Genomic DNA, 19,476 nt, shown 5'->3' with positions numbered 1-19,476 from the left:
TAACAATTAAAACAAATTCATGCAACATAGAATTTGTACCAGGAATCAGAACAAGGTGTAAAATCTGGACAGACAGTATTTTTAATGATGGCTACACATATTTTGTTGCATCATTTCATGTTTTGTAATTTGCTTGTTCCTTTTCTTCTCTGTCCTCCTTCCTCCATTGTGTTTGACATTCTCTGTATTTGTGGTTACAGGCCTGACCAACCTGCTGTGTTTGTCTGTTGTTTCTTTTCGCACCAACCGGTCCGGTTGGTGGTCAGTGGGGTCAGGAGGGGTCACTCCTGGTAAAACAAAGTCTGTTACGCCACTGTCAGTGGAAGCTCAAAGGGACTATTTGGGTTTCTCTCTAAGGTCTCTAATCGACCTGGCTTCCTTTTCCTTGGAATTTGTGAGGCACATTATGTCAGCATGCAAATTTGACACAGAGACAGTTTAAAGTGACTTTCTGTCTTACTTCAACCTTCATTCTTCTTCTTCTTACTTATAATTCACATTTTGAGGTGAAGGCCAGAGCTGAATTTAGAGCCAGTTGTGTGATGGATGTGTTTTTTTCCCCACTCTTTTTGCTTTGTTATATTGTACCATGTTTTGATTAGATTTATTGTTCAACTTATTGTACATTCACTTTCTGTTACACATCATAGCTATGTTACAACCACTATTCTTCACATCTGTTATGTTATGTGTTACTACCTTTAGCATCAACCCTCATTTTTAAAGTAAAAATGCTTTTACTTTCTTTTCTATTTTCTTTTGTGATGTATAACCTCTATGTTAAAGGTTTTCTTCACTCTTTTTTAATTATGTGCCGCTGCACTTGCAGAGTCAATATTGCAGAGCCATATTATTGCATGTGAGGTGTTTGCTATTTTGGACACTTGCTTTTGCTCTGAGATACGCCTGCATATCTTCTTCTTGTGTTGATTTTACTAAACATTGCTTCAGGATACATCTGACATGAGTTTCATTGTAAACATTTGCTATTCCCCTTGCTGGATCCCGGTTTGGTTAAGACCAATGGCTTTGTTTGTTAGTATTTGGATGAATGAGTCATATCACGTTCTGGTCACAATTCGATGTTAAACTTTCTGTGTTAGGACTTCTGAATTCAAGAAATCAGTCCATGCAGACAAGTGAAGAACTCATGTAAAACCTTTGTTAACATCTGTATTACTGACCATGAGGTTTATGCAGCTCTTTAAAAAGTCATGGCTTAAATAAAAGAACTTCTCTTCTATTTCAATACTTTGTTCGTTTTAGTATCAGCATTTTTCAGTAGAGAACATTTCCTTTTTTGTACTTGCACAGTGGATGTGTTTGAAAGGTCTAGACAGACATATTAGTAAAAAGCACCGTCTGCTCTGTCTTGAAATTACTTTCTTCCCTTTTTACATATGAAGTCAAAGAGAAAACTGCTTTTTTAAAGGGCAGTTGAAATGCTTGAATAAGACCATGCCATTGTTGTCTGCTTATCTTTTCAAATGTATTTATTTCTTGTAAAATATCCAGCTTATTATTGTAAGATCCAGCAGATCATCATCTATGCATCGACTTTATTGATTCTTATGAGTCCAGTTTTGGACTCATAAGCCAATTATTGGCTCAAGTCAAATCCACATGTTGATACTTTTTGTTTCATATTAAAAAAATTAGGTAGATAATCGCTTCTTCCTCTTTTTTTGTCATTATTCCTCCGATTGGCTGTAGAAGTGCATCATCTCTGCCCTCTCTACATTGTATCCGTGGGAGTGTTCCTGCTCGTTGCCGCCTCTTCCTCTGTCCTCCTGGCAGTGAATCCCCAGCCTCTTCTGCAGCTTCTCCTCCTGGAGGCGGAGCTCCATAGAGTCCACCAGGTCGTAGATGTTATCCAGGGACCACATAGGTGATGGAAACCATGTTTTGGGGTCACCATCCTTCCCCACAACCACCATGCTGAAATAGTCCTTATCGATCTTTAGCTGTTCCCTCATATTGTTGACCAAGTCAGGCGTCAATGACTCAACCTCAGTCTGACTGCGACCTGGGGGAAGGATGACAGAATGGAAGTCATTTAAATTACACAAAACAGTGAAAAGCGAAGGAAACGAAAACTAGGATAACCCAGATTCGTTCAGATTAGATAAAATCTTATGACAGCTCAACCTTAAAACCACAGTCAAAACAAAACTTTCAAAAGCATTTCCTCTAGGCTCCAAAAGGGAGAGAGTCCCATATAGTTCTATGTTAAAATGCTCGACTTTTCAGCAAAAATAAACTTTGTCCTGCAGGTTTTAGATGTGTCCTTGATCCAACACAGCTGATTAAAATGGCTAAATTTCTTCCTTAACATGGCTTGAAGTTCTCCAGAGGCCTGGTAATTGACAAATCATTTGATTCAAGTGTGTTGACCCAGGGTGAGATCTAAAACCTGCAGGACACCGGCACTTCAGGCCTAGAGTTCTCCACCACTGATGTAGAAACTGTTTGCATCTCTGTGCAGGCCAAACCACATATCTACATGTGGCAAAAGGTTAGCAGTAGTGACAGCATGATAGAATATAAATACTGAATATGAATGTGTCTTCCTCAGCTACACGCTTCCTTTGGTTGACAGATGTAGCCTTTTGGAGTCCACAAAACAGGTGAGATCACGCAAGCTACATCCATCTTTTTTTTTTTTTTAACAAAGAATCTGCTCTTAACCCAAAATGTTTATTGAACTACCTACCTTAAAATATACAATATTACTAATGATTTCAAACGTGTATGCTCCATTACGTCTCATACACCTGGAATGCCCCACATTACCATGACATACCATTTAAGGGAAATAACTCAACAGTTCCTGATGCTTTTTCTTCCGCTCCTATCAGCTTTAGCATGGCAAAGTGACGAATACCTGAGAAACACACAAGAGAAGGTACATTTAGACTCATTAAAAGGGACACATTCAGCACAGATAATCAAAACGATCCTTTTTTATAAAGACAAAGAAATGCTTTTGTGTCGATGAACCTATTTAGCTAAGCGCCTGTCTAGCTATGGTTATATATTTCAAATAATATGGCTCTCGTACCGCACAATTTTATAAATGTATAACATTTTTAATACACTAATTTCATATTATAATATTCATTGTTTGATTCTGTCATGATCCGTACAGTTTTGTTTAATGGTATGCCTTTTCAGGTCCAAATTTCACAACAATGACAAATCTACCCATGTCTGACTTCTGGCTTCCTTGTAACACTTCCTTGTTACTGCAGGTCTTTTAAAACACGTACCCAGGGGACATTCCTGTCCTCTGACAGCAGAGAGCTGCTGCTGAAACAAATAGTCATCCTCAGAGGGAGCAGAGATGAGCAGCAGTCTCCTTTTAGAAATGAACCTAGAAATGAAAAATATAGATTTAAACTTGGATGCCTGTCAGTTTCATTCAATCATTAGACCACCTTCTATAAAATGGAAGACCATAGATTCAATCATACTTTTACTCAGTTTTCAAATTTGAATTATGCTACACTTTATATCATGATTTGTGTTAAAAAAAAAAAAATAGAAACAAACATAAACTCACACAGGAATCAATAAAGACAAATATGAAGAATAATTACATGACTTAAGATAAAGATAGGAGATTGGACTGTGAAAGCTTCAGAGATCCACGCTCCACTAAAAAAAGGTCGCTGTAACCACATGAGTTTTTTCACTGTTGATAATTTAAGGTGACAGAGAGATCAAAATATGCTGACCCTGTTTACAGCAATCTTCAAATTTATTTAGAGCTTGTTTTGTTCTTAGTGGATGGTGCTCACTGCAATAAAAACACATTAATTATATTACCTGAGCAGTGGGTTTTCTACTACAGGCTGTCCCATGTCTTTAAAGCACGCTGGTGGATTCTTTCTTTCCTTCTCTTTTTCTCGGTTCCTCGAGGGAAAGTTGTCAATGTAGTCAAACAAAGCCTGGCTTGATGGTGGAGCCTCAAAGACTCTCTGGGGGGGAAGGATAAGAGCAGGTGAGGGATTAGATCTTTAGTCTTTAAGGGCATACATAAGCAACTAAACAACAAGGAAAATGTATTGCGATACAACTGTATTATTTACATTTTTTTTCTTTTTTGGTGAATGTCAAAGTTATTAAGTGACCAACACTTGGTCACATAATAAAGTTGTTCCCGATTACTTTAAGTGTTCCTGGATTCATCAGAACTTTGTCTTCTCCATGCACCCTGGAAGTAGGTGAAGTTGTGCCAGAAATATTTGTTGCTATGAACATCAAAGTCCCATCTTTGCCTGGTTAAATAATGGGTTCCTCGATGGGTTACTTGAAGTTCAAATATTGCAATGGTTTTGAAATATGAGTGTGCTGTCCTTTTAATCTCTAAACTTATCTGCTATCAGAAAGCCAAATAAGCAAGAAAAGGCCAAACTTGGAAAGCTCAGGTGAGATTTTCTTACACTGGCCTTGATGTCATAATCTGTGACAGTCATTGAAAAGAGGTCGGGCGACGACAGGCTGAGCTCTGCCCTCAGCAGAGAGATGGCCCCTAAATCCAAGAAGTGCTCTGCTTGGCCACTGAGTGGAGGCTCTGAATCTGGAGAACACACATACAAAGGATATAAATCAATGTGTGCACACACAGATGTTAGAGAAAATAGCAAGTACACATTATAGTGCATGCAACAAAAACAGTAATTATAACCACTATATCCCACACACATACAAAGGATATAAATCAATGTGTGCACACACAGATGTTAGAGAAAATACCAAGTACACATTATAGTGCATGCAACAAAAACAGTAATTATAACCACTATATCCCACAGTGTTAAATCAGTGTCTCTGAACGATGTGTGAACTTGAAGACAGTAATTACACAGGGCTTTTGTTTGGCTGTGTATATTCACCAAGTCCTCTTGTGGAAAGGGACTACTGTGTTAACTGTTAAAATGTAACTACTGCAGTATCACAGTGTAAAAGTTAAACTAAACATTTACCACATTCCGCAGTGCAAAATTAAACTGTTACTTCCTGGTACACAAGTTCAGAGAACTACTACGTTTTGCTTAGCAGTAAACCTGAGCTGTTTATGTTACTCTGACTAAACCACTTCACTTTATTAGATACTATCTGCTTTTTTATGGCTGATGGGAACTGTGTATTGTATGGGTTAGTTCCCTGATGATGAATTCCACTGACTTTGTTGTGCTCTTGATTTTGTATTCAGCGTCATACTGAGGCTGAACTTTGTAGTTTTGAGTTAAATGTCTCAACGCACATTGACTGGATTAGGTTAGCATTAAATTTGGTTCAGTAAGGCCCCCGCTCACACAGGTCTACAGACCAGTCTCCAGATAAAAATGTGCATTCTCTAATCACTTAATGCATGTTTAAATATCCAGTCCTGCAGGTCTATAGATTGACGGTGACCCTCTGGCAACCCTCTGGCAACCTCTGGCAACCCTCTGGGGACCCTCTGGCAACCCTCTAGCATATATATTTTTCCTGGGGAAAATATATATGCCCTGATGGTTGGCAAGTGGTTGCAATCGCTTGGTGACGTTGGTGGCAAAGAGGAATATGGTGCTGCACCAAAACTCTCCTTATGATTCCTTTGGTTGATAACAGTTTGCATTGAAGATGTTGTCATTGCAGCAACTCTACTACCAACCACAGTGATCACAAGGAGGTTTTAGTTTCAGCGCCTTCTGTACAACTTCTAGCAACCACTCTCGACCCAATCATGGAATACACATTTTTTTCGGGAGGATGGGAGGTTGCTATGCCACATCTCTAGGCCTATGTGACTGAGGGATAATTTATGTCCGTCTGAAGTTGAACTGCCTTACTTTACCTTCAACCATATGTTATTAATAAATGATGTACCAATATGGTGACATATGGGAGTTGGGCTAAAATATTAATCCAAGGCTCAAAACAGCAGTTCTTCAAAAGCAAGTCCACAAACAATTGTGTTCAAAAGTTTACATACATTCATCATGGCCATGAATGTCATGGCAGTTGAGGGCTTTTCAGCGTAACTGGTGCTGAAGGTTCTACATTGTCTTAACTTGACAAGGCCAAGACCTATTAGGTTCTTGATTGACTACAACTAGTAGTTTCTCTTTTCCAGAATAAAAAGAATTTGTTTGATGCCACTAATCAGATTGACCAATATTCAGAACAATGAGAAAGTCCAACGAACTCAGTCAAGATCAAAGAAAGACAATAGGAAACTTAGATTAAGAAGACCTTTTGAAGCCAATTCTAAACAACTGCAGATTCCAAGATAATTAACTTAAATGACTGTAAGTATGTGTCATTCAGATGTGTTATCACTATGTGGAAGAAGACCCAAACTGTCACCCTCAATAACTGAAAACAAAAAAACAAAAAACTGAAATATCAGATTGACTATGACATTCATGCGCAGGGTTAGTGTGTCTAAAAACAGACTTCAGACCAAAGGTTAAAATTAATTAATTAATAATTCATGTCTGTACATGCATAAGGCGTATACCAAGATGGCTATCTCTTCTCTCTAACAACCTTAAGGCTTATAAACAGTCTGTGTATTTTACCGTTAGCTATTGTTAGCATGCTAAAATAGCTGGCAATAGGTCAACACCTTACCCACGGACAATTTTGTTACTGCTCAGTTTCTAGGAAGCACCATATTTGCCTTTGGTTGCATGTTAGTAAAAAACAAAACAAAACCAAATGTGTGTTGGTTCAGTGAACCCTGCGAGGATTTGTAGTTTTAAAAGCATTCATGAAGAGAACCTAAACAAATGTTGAAATGCGAATACATAACTGGCAACATCACACAGCCGCCAAAAAAGGTAAAAACCCTTCCTACCTAGGTGGTAGTGCTGAATTATAAGGGTGCCATCACTTCCCTGTCCAGTAATGGTTGCCACTGTGATCTTCCTCATAGCGAGTTCACAGCGATACTTCTCATTCTCCTCAGTCTGCTGGATGTACAGTGTTGCCTCTCTGTTGGGTGTTGAGATCACCTTGTATGAGGCAAAACAAAAACATGAAGATTGGTTCAGGTACAGCCGTGAAAATACATGATTTAAATTCATTAACAATCTGGAGGCAAAGAGAAGTGCAACGATTAGACAAAAGGTCTTACCATCAACCTTCTTGTCCCCTTTAAACTGTCCAAAAACTCCTTCAGCGCTGTTTTATCCTTCTCACTTGCCTCTCTGTTGGACTTTTTCCCCCTTCCTTTTCTTTTCTTTCCTTTTTTCCCTTTGCCTTTTTTCTTAGGCCCCTGTTTTTCCTTTTTGTTCTCCTTTCCACTCTGCCCAGTTTTATCTCCATTATTTTTCTCTACATTTCTTTTCTTTCCTTCTTCCACAGATGGATGATTGCTGCAATACAATATATAAAAAAGTCACTTTGATGTCCATCCAGCACTAAAAACAGTATTTATGTGCTGTAAGCAGAAGAGGAGGCAAGAAATACCAGATGTGAACACAAATCAAAACATTCAAAGGCATGCTCTTCACTCTGTTTCAAAGTCTAACAAAACATACAAACTTAAAAAGACATTACCTGTTTTTCTTTACTTCCTCATTGCTCCTTGAAACAGATGGAGGACTTGTCACCCTTGTTTTCTCCTGTACTTTAGAATTAATGGGATCATTGTTGCTCGAAGGCTTTCTCATTGTAGACGGCTTACGAATTACAAACCTTGACCGACCACTCAGTATATCCTGGATCTTACTCCTCAGAGCAGCTTTTTTGTCCAAAGGTTGTCTTCTTTGTAATGGCACCACAGAAGTCACATTTCCTCTCCTCTGAGGACTAAGTGTCATCTTTTTTCTTTTTTTCACAATCTTCTTTTTGGTGGTTTTACATCTAAAACATGGCATAGAAAACAAAAAAATTCACATGTGGGTTCACTTGGAAAACTATGAAATCTTTATCTGTTTTTAATCATCTTTTTTTTTTAAAACTGATGAACGTAAGTGTCAGCCATTGTAAAAAAAAAAAAAAATACAATAAAATAAAATGAGGGGGAGTTATTTAGCAGGAAGTCTGGTGAGCAGATACTGCCCATGGAATAACGTCCTGCTCACCAATGAATCGCTTCACTTGTTCCCGATCGCTTTGTCAGTTGCTGCATTTGACATCCCATATTCTGGTTGTGTAGATTAGTCTTGCATATTTTCCAACCTTATTAGTCCATAGTATCCTTCTTTCCCATTGGTAGTTAATTCAGTCTCTCAGAAGTGAGTTTGACTTAAGCTAGTTCCCAACTGCTTATAGGTGAGTTATAGTTTCTGTGTTCTTGAGTCTGCTAGAGACTACTCTGATCTGAGTGACGTCAATTTCATCATCAGACGGGGAATGCAAGGCGGTCATACACTTAAGTGACCAGATAAACTAATGAGACTTTTCTTTTCCTGCATCAACTACTCAGCAGCCTCCAGGTGGAAGGAGGACAACTGTTACTCAGTCTCTGTAACTGCTAGTCTTATTTGTGTGCATACGCCATATAATGGTCTAAAAATCTCTGAAACTCTTGTATATAATTGTTTTGCACTGGGTACAAATATCCTTGCACATTTTGTGACTCTTCTGTACTTATTGTTTCTGAATTCACTGCAGGAGCCTCTCTAGGACTGTTTGGCAAACTTTCTGACACGTTCCTCTCAAAGCTCAGAAATATTACATTAATTTAATTTGTGATGTTGACTTGACCATAGGTGTGCATGTCAGAGTAAATTGTTGTCTCACTCTCTCTGCTAGCCCTGCAATATACTGGCATTATGTCCAGGGTATATCCTGGCTGTCACTCCATGACCGCTGGGATAAGCTCCAGACCTCTATGACCCTGAACTGTGTAAGTGGAAGAAAATGGATTATTGATGCTAAACAGGACAAACATTTCACGGTGTACAGCTGAAAAGGAAGCATGATCATCATATATAGGACCTTTAAAATTAGTCATCACATAAAAATAAAAGTAAGGTAGTGAAACCTGAGGTGAGATCCTTTTCTGGTCATCTTCTCCAGCTTCCTCATGGGGAACTGATCGATGACCTCCAAAACGGCCTCGACACGGACCGGATAAGGGAAGCGCTCGCTGACCCGTAGGTTCTTCTTTATAACCAGCATGGTGAACTTTTGCTCCTGACATGATTGGTGTTCAACACAAATCAGAAGCACATCAACTAGTAAACCACCAAGAAGCATTTCAGTTTAAAAAAGAATTAAAATGGCAATAACTTTTTTATATGTTGCCAAGAGTTTGAAATGAATCACACAGTTTATGGCACACTGGTTACTTGGCTGGTAAGCTCCAGGTAGTGCAGCAGTTTGGTAACCGTGTTGGGGTCCAGGTTCTCGACTGTGGCATCTCCTCGAAAAGTTGTTTTCTGGATCCGTCCCTCCATCATAGCATTTTGAATGATAGTTACAATGTACGTATCTCTTTCTGCTAAATGGCAGTTCAGGCCTTTCTGAGTAAGGCAGAGAAAGAAACAATCAAATGAAACAAGTAAAAATTGATGGATAAGCAGCTAGTTTAAATTTTTTTTTAAATCTGAAAAAAGAGTAAATAATGTGTATGTATCAGAATAAATTGCAGAGAAGTACTTGCTCCATTTCTTCTAGTTGTTTCTCCATCATACGAAGATATTGGTCACTGTGGGATGGAGCTGTTATCACCCACAGACGCTTTTTACCTGCAAGGGAAAAATCTGTGACTGTGGGGACATAAGAACAGGAACATCTGCTGGTCAATGAATTCCTCTTACCTGCAAAGTCAGCCAGGAAATCCATCTCTGGAGCCAAGCTTGATGATGACTCTCCAACTTTTCTGTCATATCCATCTTCTCTGCTTTCTTCCAGCCCTAATCCATGTTCAATTCCAGGAGGAAGGTCTGAGTAGTCTCCCCAGTCTCGTACATTTGGGTCCAACAGTTCCTTTGGCTTACCGTCACCGAAGCCCTGCCATGCAGCCAGCAAACCCAGGTTGTTGAGGCTCCACAAAGCTGCAATCAGCAACAGATAGCGTGAGGTAAAAAACTGAGACATCCTCACTGATGTTGCAAATAAATTGGTCTGGCGATCAGCTGGAACTGCTTAGCAGCTCATAAATCCTCATCTGAAGTAAAAATACATATGTGCAGTGTTGCTTTCACCACCGCTAGGTCTTAGTCAGCAGTGTTGCCTCTGTAACAGACTAGGATTTGCCACTTGTTTAGAAGTGATGTGCAGTTATTTTAAAAAAGTATCCAGTTAATAAAACAATAGCTTGAATCCCAGTTCAACGCTCCACTGAAGGCTTTATGGTGAAAAAGGGTGAATCTGTAAAGGAAAGAGAAAAGCAAAGACTATCGTGGTGTTAACGCCTCTCTGCAGCAGAGAAACTGACTCGAGAGACACTCCTCTCCTTACACACAGATACACACTCCTGGATCGAATTAAACCCCAGACCCTTTAACAGGAAACTCCTGGAATTTTCTGCAACTTCAAAGCATTTTTTCCCAGAAAACTCTCTCTCCCTCTCTGTCCCACACACTACCATACTATTACACACACACACCACAAAAAATAGTCATTGTTGCATAATTGGTGCCACACATTGTCTTTGGTTTGAATCTCTTCACCAGATGAAATTTCATTGTATTCAGCATGTTTGATTTACACATATGTCACTATCTGTCAGACAAAAGAATGAACTTTAATCACAAACTTTGTTACCGCACACATGATTTGTGAGAGATGGGGTTTTCCCAGGAAAAGTGCAAGGACAGTGAAGGTCATGAACTTTGGGAAGTTCAGGCAGTTCAGACCAAAGCCATTTGTTCAGGAGAGTCAAAGCTTTTAAGTGATGGGAAAAGGCAATTACCATAAATAACTAAGACCACACTGCAGATGCCGATGTCTAGAAAAGGTCACACTAGTTCAAAATTGTCAATCTGAGACAAATGTCCTCACAGGGCAATAGCCTTCTGTCAGGTAAAAGCACTCATCTTTCTCCAACCTCACAAAGCTTAAAAACAACAAAGCTTGATAGCTTACAACCTCCTTCCTCTCATTAAAACCTACAAATCTGACTTGAAATATCTGCAGTTTGAACCTATAAACCTCCAGATCTCTTCAAATGCAAACATAATCACTGAAATGGTGTCAGAAATTCTGTTTTGCAGAATATTTAGAGCATTCTTAGTAGTGATCTTAGTAATTATTGTTATGTTCACTTACTGGGCACTTTTTATTAGGTAAACATTGCTACTACTGGGTTGAACACCTTTTAATTCTTTGTGGTGTAGATTCAACAAGGCATTGGAGGTTTTTTTGGTCCACATTGACATGACTGGCATGCTATTACATGGCCAACAGCTTAAACTGACACGGTGGATCCATGCATTTCAGGCTGTTTATGCCAGATTCAGATCCTACCATATGAATGTTCCAGTAGAAATGGAGCCTCATCATAACAGTCTTTCCAGTCTTCTGTTGCCTAAATACAGTGATAACCATGTGATGTGACTGGCCGATTAGATATTTGCATTAAAAGAGGTTGAACAGGTTTCCCTAATAAAATGGCTAGTGACTATAAATGGCTTACTCTAGAATTATTGCCCTTATTCTATAAAACAAGCAAATATTTAATGTTTTGTACAATAAATCAAATGCAATTTTTTATATTATATAAATAAAGTATCCACATAAGTATGAAAACTGCACATTGTTAGTATTTTATATGTAATTTCATTTGTAACAAATCATTAGTGGATCTACTGCACATAGCGAGGAAGTGCAACAGGTAGAATTTTTTTGCCAGATGAACTGAAAAACACATGCTTTGAAGAGTTATGACATTCTAAATATTCTTGCACATGTTTCTTGACTTCAAAAATGGAATTTAGTGAGAATAGAGACAAAATAAAGACAATGGAAGAATTGGCAGGCTGTCAGTGCAATTAGAAGAGCTGTCTGTAGGGTGAAATGAAATACAATGAGAACCAGGTGCAGCCACAATGCATCCCGCTCTGTGGTCCTGATAAAGAGAACCAGATGATCACTGTGTATGAGAAATAGAGGATTTGTTCTGTTTACATGTGCTGTGCTTTAAGTGAATGAATGTGAGAGAAAAGAAGCTAAGAATAGCATAAACAAAGACACATAAAGAAGCTGCTATCTTGTTGTTTAAGTGTCAATACAGGTCGTGTATCAGTTTTTGTAATAATGATACACAGTTAAAAGGTAAAAACAGTAAGAATTCACCTCCCCGTTAGCACAACAATGGGATTTTTCATAGGAAATACATCATTTAAGAGACGATCATGATGTCAGATTTCATTTCAGACAGTGTACCAGCTTACATTTACCATGATGAGATATATTTGGGTTAAGACCAAGAATAACAGAGTGAAAGCCTCCTTCCGCTGACTTCACAGCACCATTCATATTACACTTTGCACGAGAACGCTGAATTTCATACAGCTGTGCAGTCTCCAACATACCAAATGAAGCCCAGGTGTTGAGTTTAGCGCTTTATATGTAAGATTACAATGACATGCTAACATAATCAAATGCACAACAGCCTCAGGTCAGTATGAGGTCGCACATGATGACATCACAAGGGGGAGGACACATATAACATCAGTCTCCAAATCATAAATACTGAGAAAAGATTTAAGATTTAAATTTGTACAAATATATTTGTATGCATAGTAAATTGAGATAACTGATCTGCCATGATGAACAAAAAAACTCCAGGGACCCTCATATTAGAGATGAAGTGGCTCAACAGAAGGTCAGTGCATGAGAGTTTCTTTACACACAGGACAGAAACACAGGTGAGCATTTCATCTGTGTGTGTCAGTGTTTTCTGAAAAAGCATGCTTACTTCAAAGATCTAAATAATTAATAACACAACTTAATAAATACTCAGCGCTTCTTGTGATAAGTCTTATATCATATTTAAATGGTTAAAATTCTGTTGTTTTATTCAAAATTTGTATTTCATTTTCATACATTGCATTTTTCAGTGCTTTGAAAAAATATCCGCCCTCTTCCTGCTTTTTATTTGCAGAAAGGAAGGGGTATATACTTTTTCACAGCACTGAGCATGCATTAATGAAACACAGCTGGCAATAACCTATTTCTTTGGCTCAGTGCTACTTTGGGGAGACCAACAATTCCTCTGTGAGGAACAAAAAGAATGAGAGTATTGGCTGAGGGCTGCTTTATCCACGAAGTGAAAGCAAATGCGAATAGCAACACATAAACAGTACAGTAAATTCTATGAATCAAGCGGAGCCTCCGACTTAGTAAACTGTAGTAGAGCGCGCCTCAGTGGGGCCATGCAGAGTTGCACCTTCAACGTTTTTTTTTATGCATTTTCCAGGTACATTACCGAAATGTGCTCATTAGTCTTTTCCAGCATATGGAAACTTTTCGTCTGAATTAAGGCTGTTTTCGGTAAATCTGATGACATATAGTATGTGGAAAAGTTATCATAAAGCATAAACGGTGACAAGACATAAGACAGAGAAACGACACTGACAGTTACAGCGCAACATGCGCCGCCTGATATCCTCTGACGCATCTCCCGTGGTCCAATCACGTCTCTGTGCCGGCCGCTTCTCCTCACTCCTTCCGGGTCGTCGCAAAGTTCGCCTGTGCTGCACAGAGCCGGGGATTGTCTTCAAAGGTCAGTTGAGTTATCAATCGTTAACCTCTCCACTCTCGCTTTCCACCATGCATTTTTTTCGGTTTGCATTTCTGCGAGTGTGCAGGGGGCCTTTTTGACTCACACGTCGCCTACACGTATGAATCAGAACCATATGACTTTGTATGCAAGCTAGCGCGCTTTATGTTAGCTCAGGTTAGCTTCCTTACCCCCCCCCCCTTATATATTTTGTCACGGGTATAGACAAAAAGAGAAGCGAGCTGCCCGCCTGGATTGTGACCGTGTTGTCTCTTGATTCACAGGGGAAGCTGTGTGAGAGCTGGCCCGCCTGAAATGCGTTTAATGCACCAGCTTTTATGCTCCAGATTCTTTGAATGACACCGCTGTGTTGTTGTTATTGTAAGGAAGCCATTGATATGTAGGTTTGTTTTACTGGTGACTCACGAGGTGGTGGAAGGGTTAAGCATAGAACACAGAGCAGCAGACCCAAGCAGCTTGATGATGATCTTGGTGGTTATTTTTATGTATCTTTAGCTAACTGTTAGCTGCATGTTAGCTGAAACTCAATGACGTGGTAGTTACAGATTAAAAAAACAAACAAACCCGCAACTACTGCCTTAAATGATCCACAATTAACTTTTATCGACCTTTATTCGTGTTGTTGTTTATTTATTAATTCATACACGTAGTTCATTTTGCGTTTATGTTGCCACGTTTCATTCAGGCCTGTTTAACTTCAGTCTTGGTTTACTGAGGACAGCTCAGCTTTTGTGCTCCAACTGAATGCCTGAAAAATCAATAATAATAATAATAATAATGATAATACTACTAAAAAATGTCTAGCATGAATTATCCAAACAGTGTATGCACATCCAAGGCTGAACACTGAGAGATTCCATTGTTAATGAGCTTCTTAATTATCAGTAAATATCAAATGACTGTTTTTTGTTTATGAAGTTGTACTGTTTGGTTTTCCTGGGTAGTTTTTGAATATTGTTGGTCATATGTGGCCTGTTACATTTTGACTACTGTTTAACTCTAGATTGAGAGCTTAATTCAATAACGAATTAACAATAAATAACTTAATTTAAAATGTTTGCAGGCATATTCATTAATGTGCCTACGCTATGATTGTATGACTCTATTTAGATTTAATGATGTATTGATTGCTGTTTATAATTTATCACTTGTGTTTTTTGTGTACTAAGACATTAATTGTTATTAGCTCTTTAGACTTTTTACAAAAAAATTACGGACAGCTCAATTAATAGTATTGATTGCAGTTTACACAGTAACTATATTTTCCACTCGCAAAGGTGTACCAGCAAATAATATGATTTTTTTTGCTTGACAAATTACTTGAAATATTGAGGATTCCTCAGTTCATTGAGTCCTTGAACGCCACTCTCTGCACTAATGATTGGTGCATGTTTTTAACCTTTACTCAAGACATAAAAAGTGGCACAGTAGAGCTTGCAGCCTGTGCGGTCTAGTTTGAACCCTTCTGCACCAGCCTCCTCTCCTAGTTTATCCCAGTCATATTATCTTCTTTTAAAGCAAACACACTACGCCACATATGCTGTTTACTGCCTTTGAATCATTTGGTTTGTTGCAATTAAAATAAGTGATTGTAGTTCTCTGTGGCTTTATTAGTGCAAAGTCAAACAACGTACTCATAATAAGGTGTTGAATTTTAGTGCAGCTATGTGACCTGTTGCATAAACAGCGGTCACTTGCATGTCCTTGATGTGCAAGGGAAGGACAGTTTTCTGTGAAAGGATTTGACATGTGTGTAGTTGGATTCTAGTTCTGGGATCGAGAAAAATATTCAACATGCTTATTTTTTCCTCTCACTTCAACATAGTTTCATCCTGCAGTTCTTCTTAACCTCTAACCACCCTCCCCTCTCTCTCTTTTCATGTCTCCTCCCCAGGAGGGCTGTTGTCTGTCCTCTATAGCTCCTCCTGCAGTGTGAGTGTCAGGTGTGTGTGCGTGCACCATGGCTAGCCTCCTCCGAGTTGTGGCGGCCAGCTGCTCAGCGCCTGTGTTCAGCGGGGTTTCTGCTGTAAAGCTGCAGAGTGGCCGTACCATCAAGTCAACATGTCTGCGTTTTTTTAGGACCCATCAAGCTCTCGGGCGATGTGCTAGTCCAGGTAAGGCACTGCACAGCGAGGAGCGCAAGTTAAAGAATCATTAATGCTATAATCAGTGTGGTGTGACTCTTTGTTTTATTGACTGTCTTCGTAATCCATAAAATGGGCAAGGTGACCCAGGCCTGGAACAGTGTTATATTGCTAGGTGTAAGCCTTTGTGACCTAATGTTCCTATATAAGAACAATGCTATGAAATTCACAATTATGTATGATTGGGCATTCTTGGATAGCAGGCTGGGTTTTTCTACTGTTTCATTGAGACATATCTTTATTGAGATATAGGTAGATATTTAACCGCTGATAGCCACAGGAGCAACACCACCTGTAGCGTCCATGTCTTTTCTCAGTGTCAGGTGTACAGCATGAGTGTTACAGATGTCTGCTACGCATTATATAAAACAGAGGATTATTCAGTTCACCGTAATCTCTGTTGTAGCATTCTATTCATTCATTCTTGCATGCTTGTTTTGAAGGTCAGTGTTATGAAATAGTTAATCCAGAGGACAAACTTCAGTCTCACACAGCAGTTTTTCAGTTTTGAGTTTTGGTTTAGAGTCGGTGTTGCTTTTTGTTTAAATATCATATAGTGCATAACCCAGTTTCAGGGACATTCTCAATTTGAAGTTTCTGAGGCAGCAGGTGTGATGACTGTGAACCAGCTGGTTCGAGGAGCTTTATGTCTGCGTGTGCTGGTTTCCTTTGCTTCATGGTGACATGGGTTGACATTTCTGCAGTTCAGCTCACTCCAGTAACAGCTGGCAGCGTTTATTCTGGACACACAAGTGTCAGATTATGATCTCATGTAGGAGGGGCACACATGCTTACGTGTGATTATGCTTTGACCTCCAGAGAACTTATAGACTCACAGCATAACCTGAAAGCATGTGTTTACGTGAGACGGGTTTTGTTCTTTAAAGTGGACAAGATCAGACTTTGCTGCATGTTGTGTATGGTGTTGGTATAACTTGCAAGCAAGCTTACAGACATAAATGACTGTGGGAGTAGAGTTAGCAAATGAGCACAGCATGATGCTTCTGACTTATTTTGTAAAATTGTCAGAGCTGCTTCAGCACTATTCTAAAAAAAAAAAAAATCACTGTAATCTTATTTGTAAGTTTTTATCTCAGCCCAATCAATGATTATAATATCCCTGTATAATAAAAGGCTGGTTTGCCGTAGGTCTAAGCATCCCCTCCTTTGAAACAACCCAGGCCTGTCAGCCTTTCAGCATTTCCTCTTGTCCTCATTTCCAAGAAAATCGTCACAGTGTAAACATGTTAATTTAAAAACAACAATCATGTGCCACTGAGGGTCTGCCCTTTTCAATGTTTCATTCATAGGGGAAGGTGTCGAGGCTGCAGGCTCAGGGTTTCAGTCGTGGAAGCTTTCATTGCACTCACAGTAACGTAATAAGTTATCTTCAACTCATAAGACTATCTTCACTTGTCTCTTGTGTCTGCACCGGGTCTTCCGAGCACGTCTGTGTTGCAAGTGTTGTTGATATAAGAAGGGATTAACACGGATCACTTTGATCATCATCGATCTATCCGTATGTTTGCAATCGGACTACGTTAGTTTGTTGAAAATATCACGTTACATATGCGGTAATTGATTAGGTCTTTAGCAAAAAATGGTAATCAACAGCCCTTGGTCACTGCTTTTAGTGGTGAATGGGTTTATCTGCTTTTGTCTACTCAGCGTGTTTATTCACTAATCCTAATTTTTGCCGGAAGGCTACCTGAGAGCATTTTTTTTTGGTAGATAGGGTTCTTATATCAGTACTGACCTTTGATTTATAGACCATATTCACATCGTTGGCTCAGAAGATAAATTCTGAGATGTCTTGTGCTGCGACGCTTCCTGTAAAAGTGGCCATAGGATGGGTCACTGCAGCAGCAGGAGCAGAAAAGAGTAAAGGTTCATGTGTATGGGTTGAGGAGGCAGCAGGAAGGAACTGCAGTGGAATTTCCCATAGGAGCCATTAAAGCATGTGCCTGCCTGTCACTTGAAAAAGAAAGTACTATAAAAAGACTTCAGTTTGTTCTTTCTGTTGTTTTCTTTTCAGTTTCTCTTTTGCTACTAATTTATCCCTTGTTATTCTCTTATATCACACTCCCCTTTTTATGTCACTATTTGAATCAGGTCAGCTTTGATTAGTAAATGAGAGACTCAAAATACCTGCAAAACTGGTGAATTTACCAGCAGTCCAAGCTGTAGTTTGTGTTTACTGCTAATTTGCAAATGTCACATGAAGAGAAAAATCTTATCAGGAATGCAAACAAAGGCCGTTATTCATATGTTTATGGTAAACTCAGCTAAGTTGTCCTTTCATGTAGTAGTAGCAAAGATCCATAACATAAACAAAATGTTGTGGCTTGTTTATTGTCACTATATCTTTCTGCTGTTTTGGAACATGGCATCTTCAGTCGTTCAAACCCAGAAACACACTGCACATTTCTACCATCTTTCTTCATTAAGGATTCAATATTTATTTATTTCACCTTAGCTTTTGTAGCTCATTAAAAACTTTCCTTCAGTTTGTGAGTTTCACCAGATCATTTTTCCCTCTCTAGGTATTCCATACAAACAACTCACCGTCGGCGTTCCCAAAGAAATTTTCCAGAATGAACGCAGAGTGGCGCTATCGCCTGCCGGCGTCCAGGCACTCATCAAACAGGGTTTCAATGTTGTTGTGGAGTCCGGAGCTGGAGAGTCTTCCAAGTTCGGTGATGAACAGTACGCCCAGGCCGGAGCAACAATTAAAGACCTCAAAGACGTCTTAGCATCTGATGTGGTGGTTAAGGTAAGTCTTTTTTTTTTTTTTTTTTTTTTTTTTTTTTTTTTTTTTTTTTTGCCTGTCCCGTTTGGCTCTTTTGCCATCAGAATTATTGTCTAAAGGCGAAGAAAGATGCCCAACGGTTTTTCTTTACCAAATTGACCATCCCAGCTTTGCCGTAATGGTCCATTTGATTCACCTTTTATTCTTTATTTTATTTTCACTTGCTGAATACGGGACAGATTTGACTGGGGGAAAGAAAAGGGAGAAAGAAAGAGGGAAAGAAAGACAGTTGAGAAGAGGGACGGGGGAGAAGGGCAAAAAACAAAAACCAACAGAATAAGCAGAAGAAAAAAAATAAATAAATAAAAAAATAAATACATATATCGATCACCTGGATCACCTGTTGAGAAAGAAAAAAGAAAACAAGCAGAAGAAAACGAGAGTAATACAATAAACCACATCACAATGATATATGGGAATATGACAGTAAATACTAAATATTAAACATTATTGTGCAGCACGTAAGATCGACAGCACAGTGTGCATTGAGGTAGGAGCCAAAAAGGGTGTAGTTTGTGTGTGTGATCACCCGTGTGTACACCTGTGAGCATGGACGCGCTTGTTTTCTTAAAAGGTTCCCTCATGTAATGATCTGCTAGAGGGTGTGGGGGGCCACTGCCCCGTCCTCCAGGGCATGAAGCAGGTATGGAGGAGATCAAAACTCCAGACATCCAGAGGCCCCCAGAACACAAGAGACCAAGGAAGACCAACAGAGGGGCAGCCGCGCCACTGTCCCAGAAAGAGCCGAGGAGAGTCCCAGATGAGGGGTCACCCAGCAGCCACGGAGCAGAAGCCAGGGGGGGCTGCAGTGACGTGCCCGTGAGCTCCGC

General features: G+C 39.3%; 2 protein-coding genes across 3 annotated transcripts in view; one reads left to right on the top strand and one right to left on the bottom strand.

Moving 5' to 3' along the window:
• Positions 1–561: 561 nt before the first annotated feature.
• On the bottom strand, positions 562–11,588 carry ccdc80l2 (coiled-coil domain containing 80 like 2). Its single transcript, XM_085167072.1, has 12 exons — positions 9,765–11,588; positions 9,604–9,692; positions 9,294–9,467; positions 8,987–9,138; positions 7,555–7,860; positions 7,130–7,370; positions 6,851–7,007; positions 4,446–4,582; positions 3,829–3,980; positions 3,270–3,373; positions 2,804–2,884; positions 562–2,026 (listed from the first exon to the last, which is right to left on the bottom strand). The coding sequence occupies exons 1-12, from the start codon at positions 10,042–10,044 to the stop codon at positions 1,692–1,694; spliced, it is 2,208 nt and encodes a 735-aa protein (XP_085023198.1). The 5' UTR covers positions 10,045–11,588; the 3' UTR covers positions 562–1,691.
• A 1,990-nt stretch (positions 11,589–13,578) lies between these two features.
• nnt (nicotinamide nucleotide transhydrogenase) overlaps positions 13,579–19,476 on the top strand; it is a 41,406-nt gene continuing 35,508 nt past the window's right edge. Inside the window, exons 1-3 of one of the 2 annotated variants that reach the window (XM_085167070.1) lie at positions 13,579–13,675; positions 15,588–15,807; positions 18,381–18,610. In XM_085167070.1, the coding sequence (XP_085023196.1) occupies positions 15,654–15,807; positions 18,381–18,610 (384 nt within the window). In that variant the 5' untranslated portion in view covers positions 13,579–13,675; positions 15,588–15,653. Of the gene's footprint in view, positions 13,676–14,031; positions 14,054–15,587; positions 15,808–18,380; positions 18,611–19,476 lie in introns of those variants that run through there. The other variant, XM_085167071.1, reaches the window with a different exon arrangement.

This window comes from Neolamprologus multifasciatus, chromosome 7 (genome assembly GCF_963576455.1).
Source record: "Neolamprologus multifasciatus chromosome 7, fNeoMul1.2, whole genome shotgun sequence".
Lineage (NCBI taxonomy): Eukaryota > Metazoa > Chordata > Actinopteri > Cichliformes > Cichlidae > Neolamprologus > Neolamprologus multifasciatus.
This window is presented reverse-complemented; position numbering and strand designations above follow the sequence as displayed.

Coding starts and splice junctions, on each gene's coding strand:
- ccdc80l2 (XM_085167072.1), bottom strand. CDS start 10,044: ATGTCTCAGTTTTTTACCTCACGCTATCTGTTGCTGATTGCAGCTTTG. Junction 7,371..7,554: donor GAGGAAGTAAAGAAAAACAG/GTAATGTCTTTT, acceptor ATTGTATTGCAG/CAATCATCCATCTGTGGAAG. Junction 2,027..2,803: donor TGAGTTATTTCCCTTAAATG/GTATGTCATGGT, acceptor TCCTTCCCCCAG/GTCGCAGTCAGACTGAGGTT.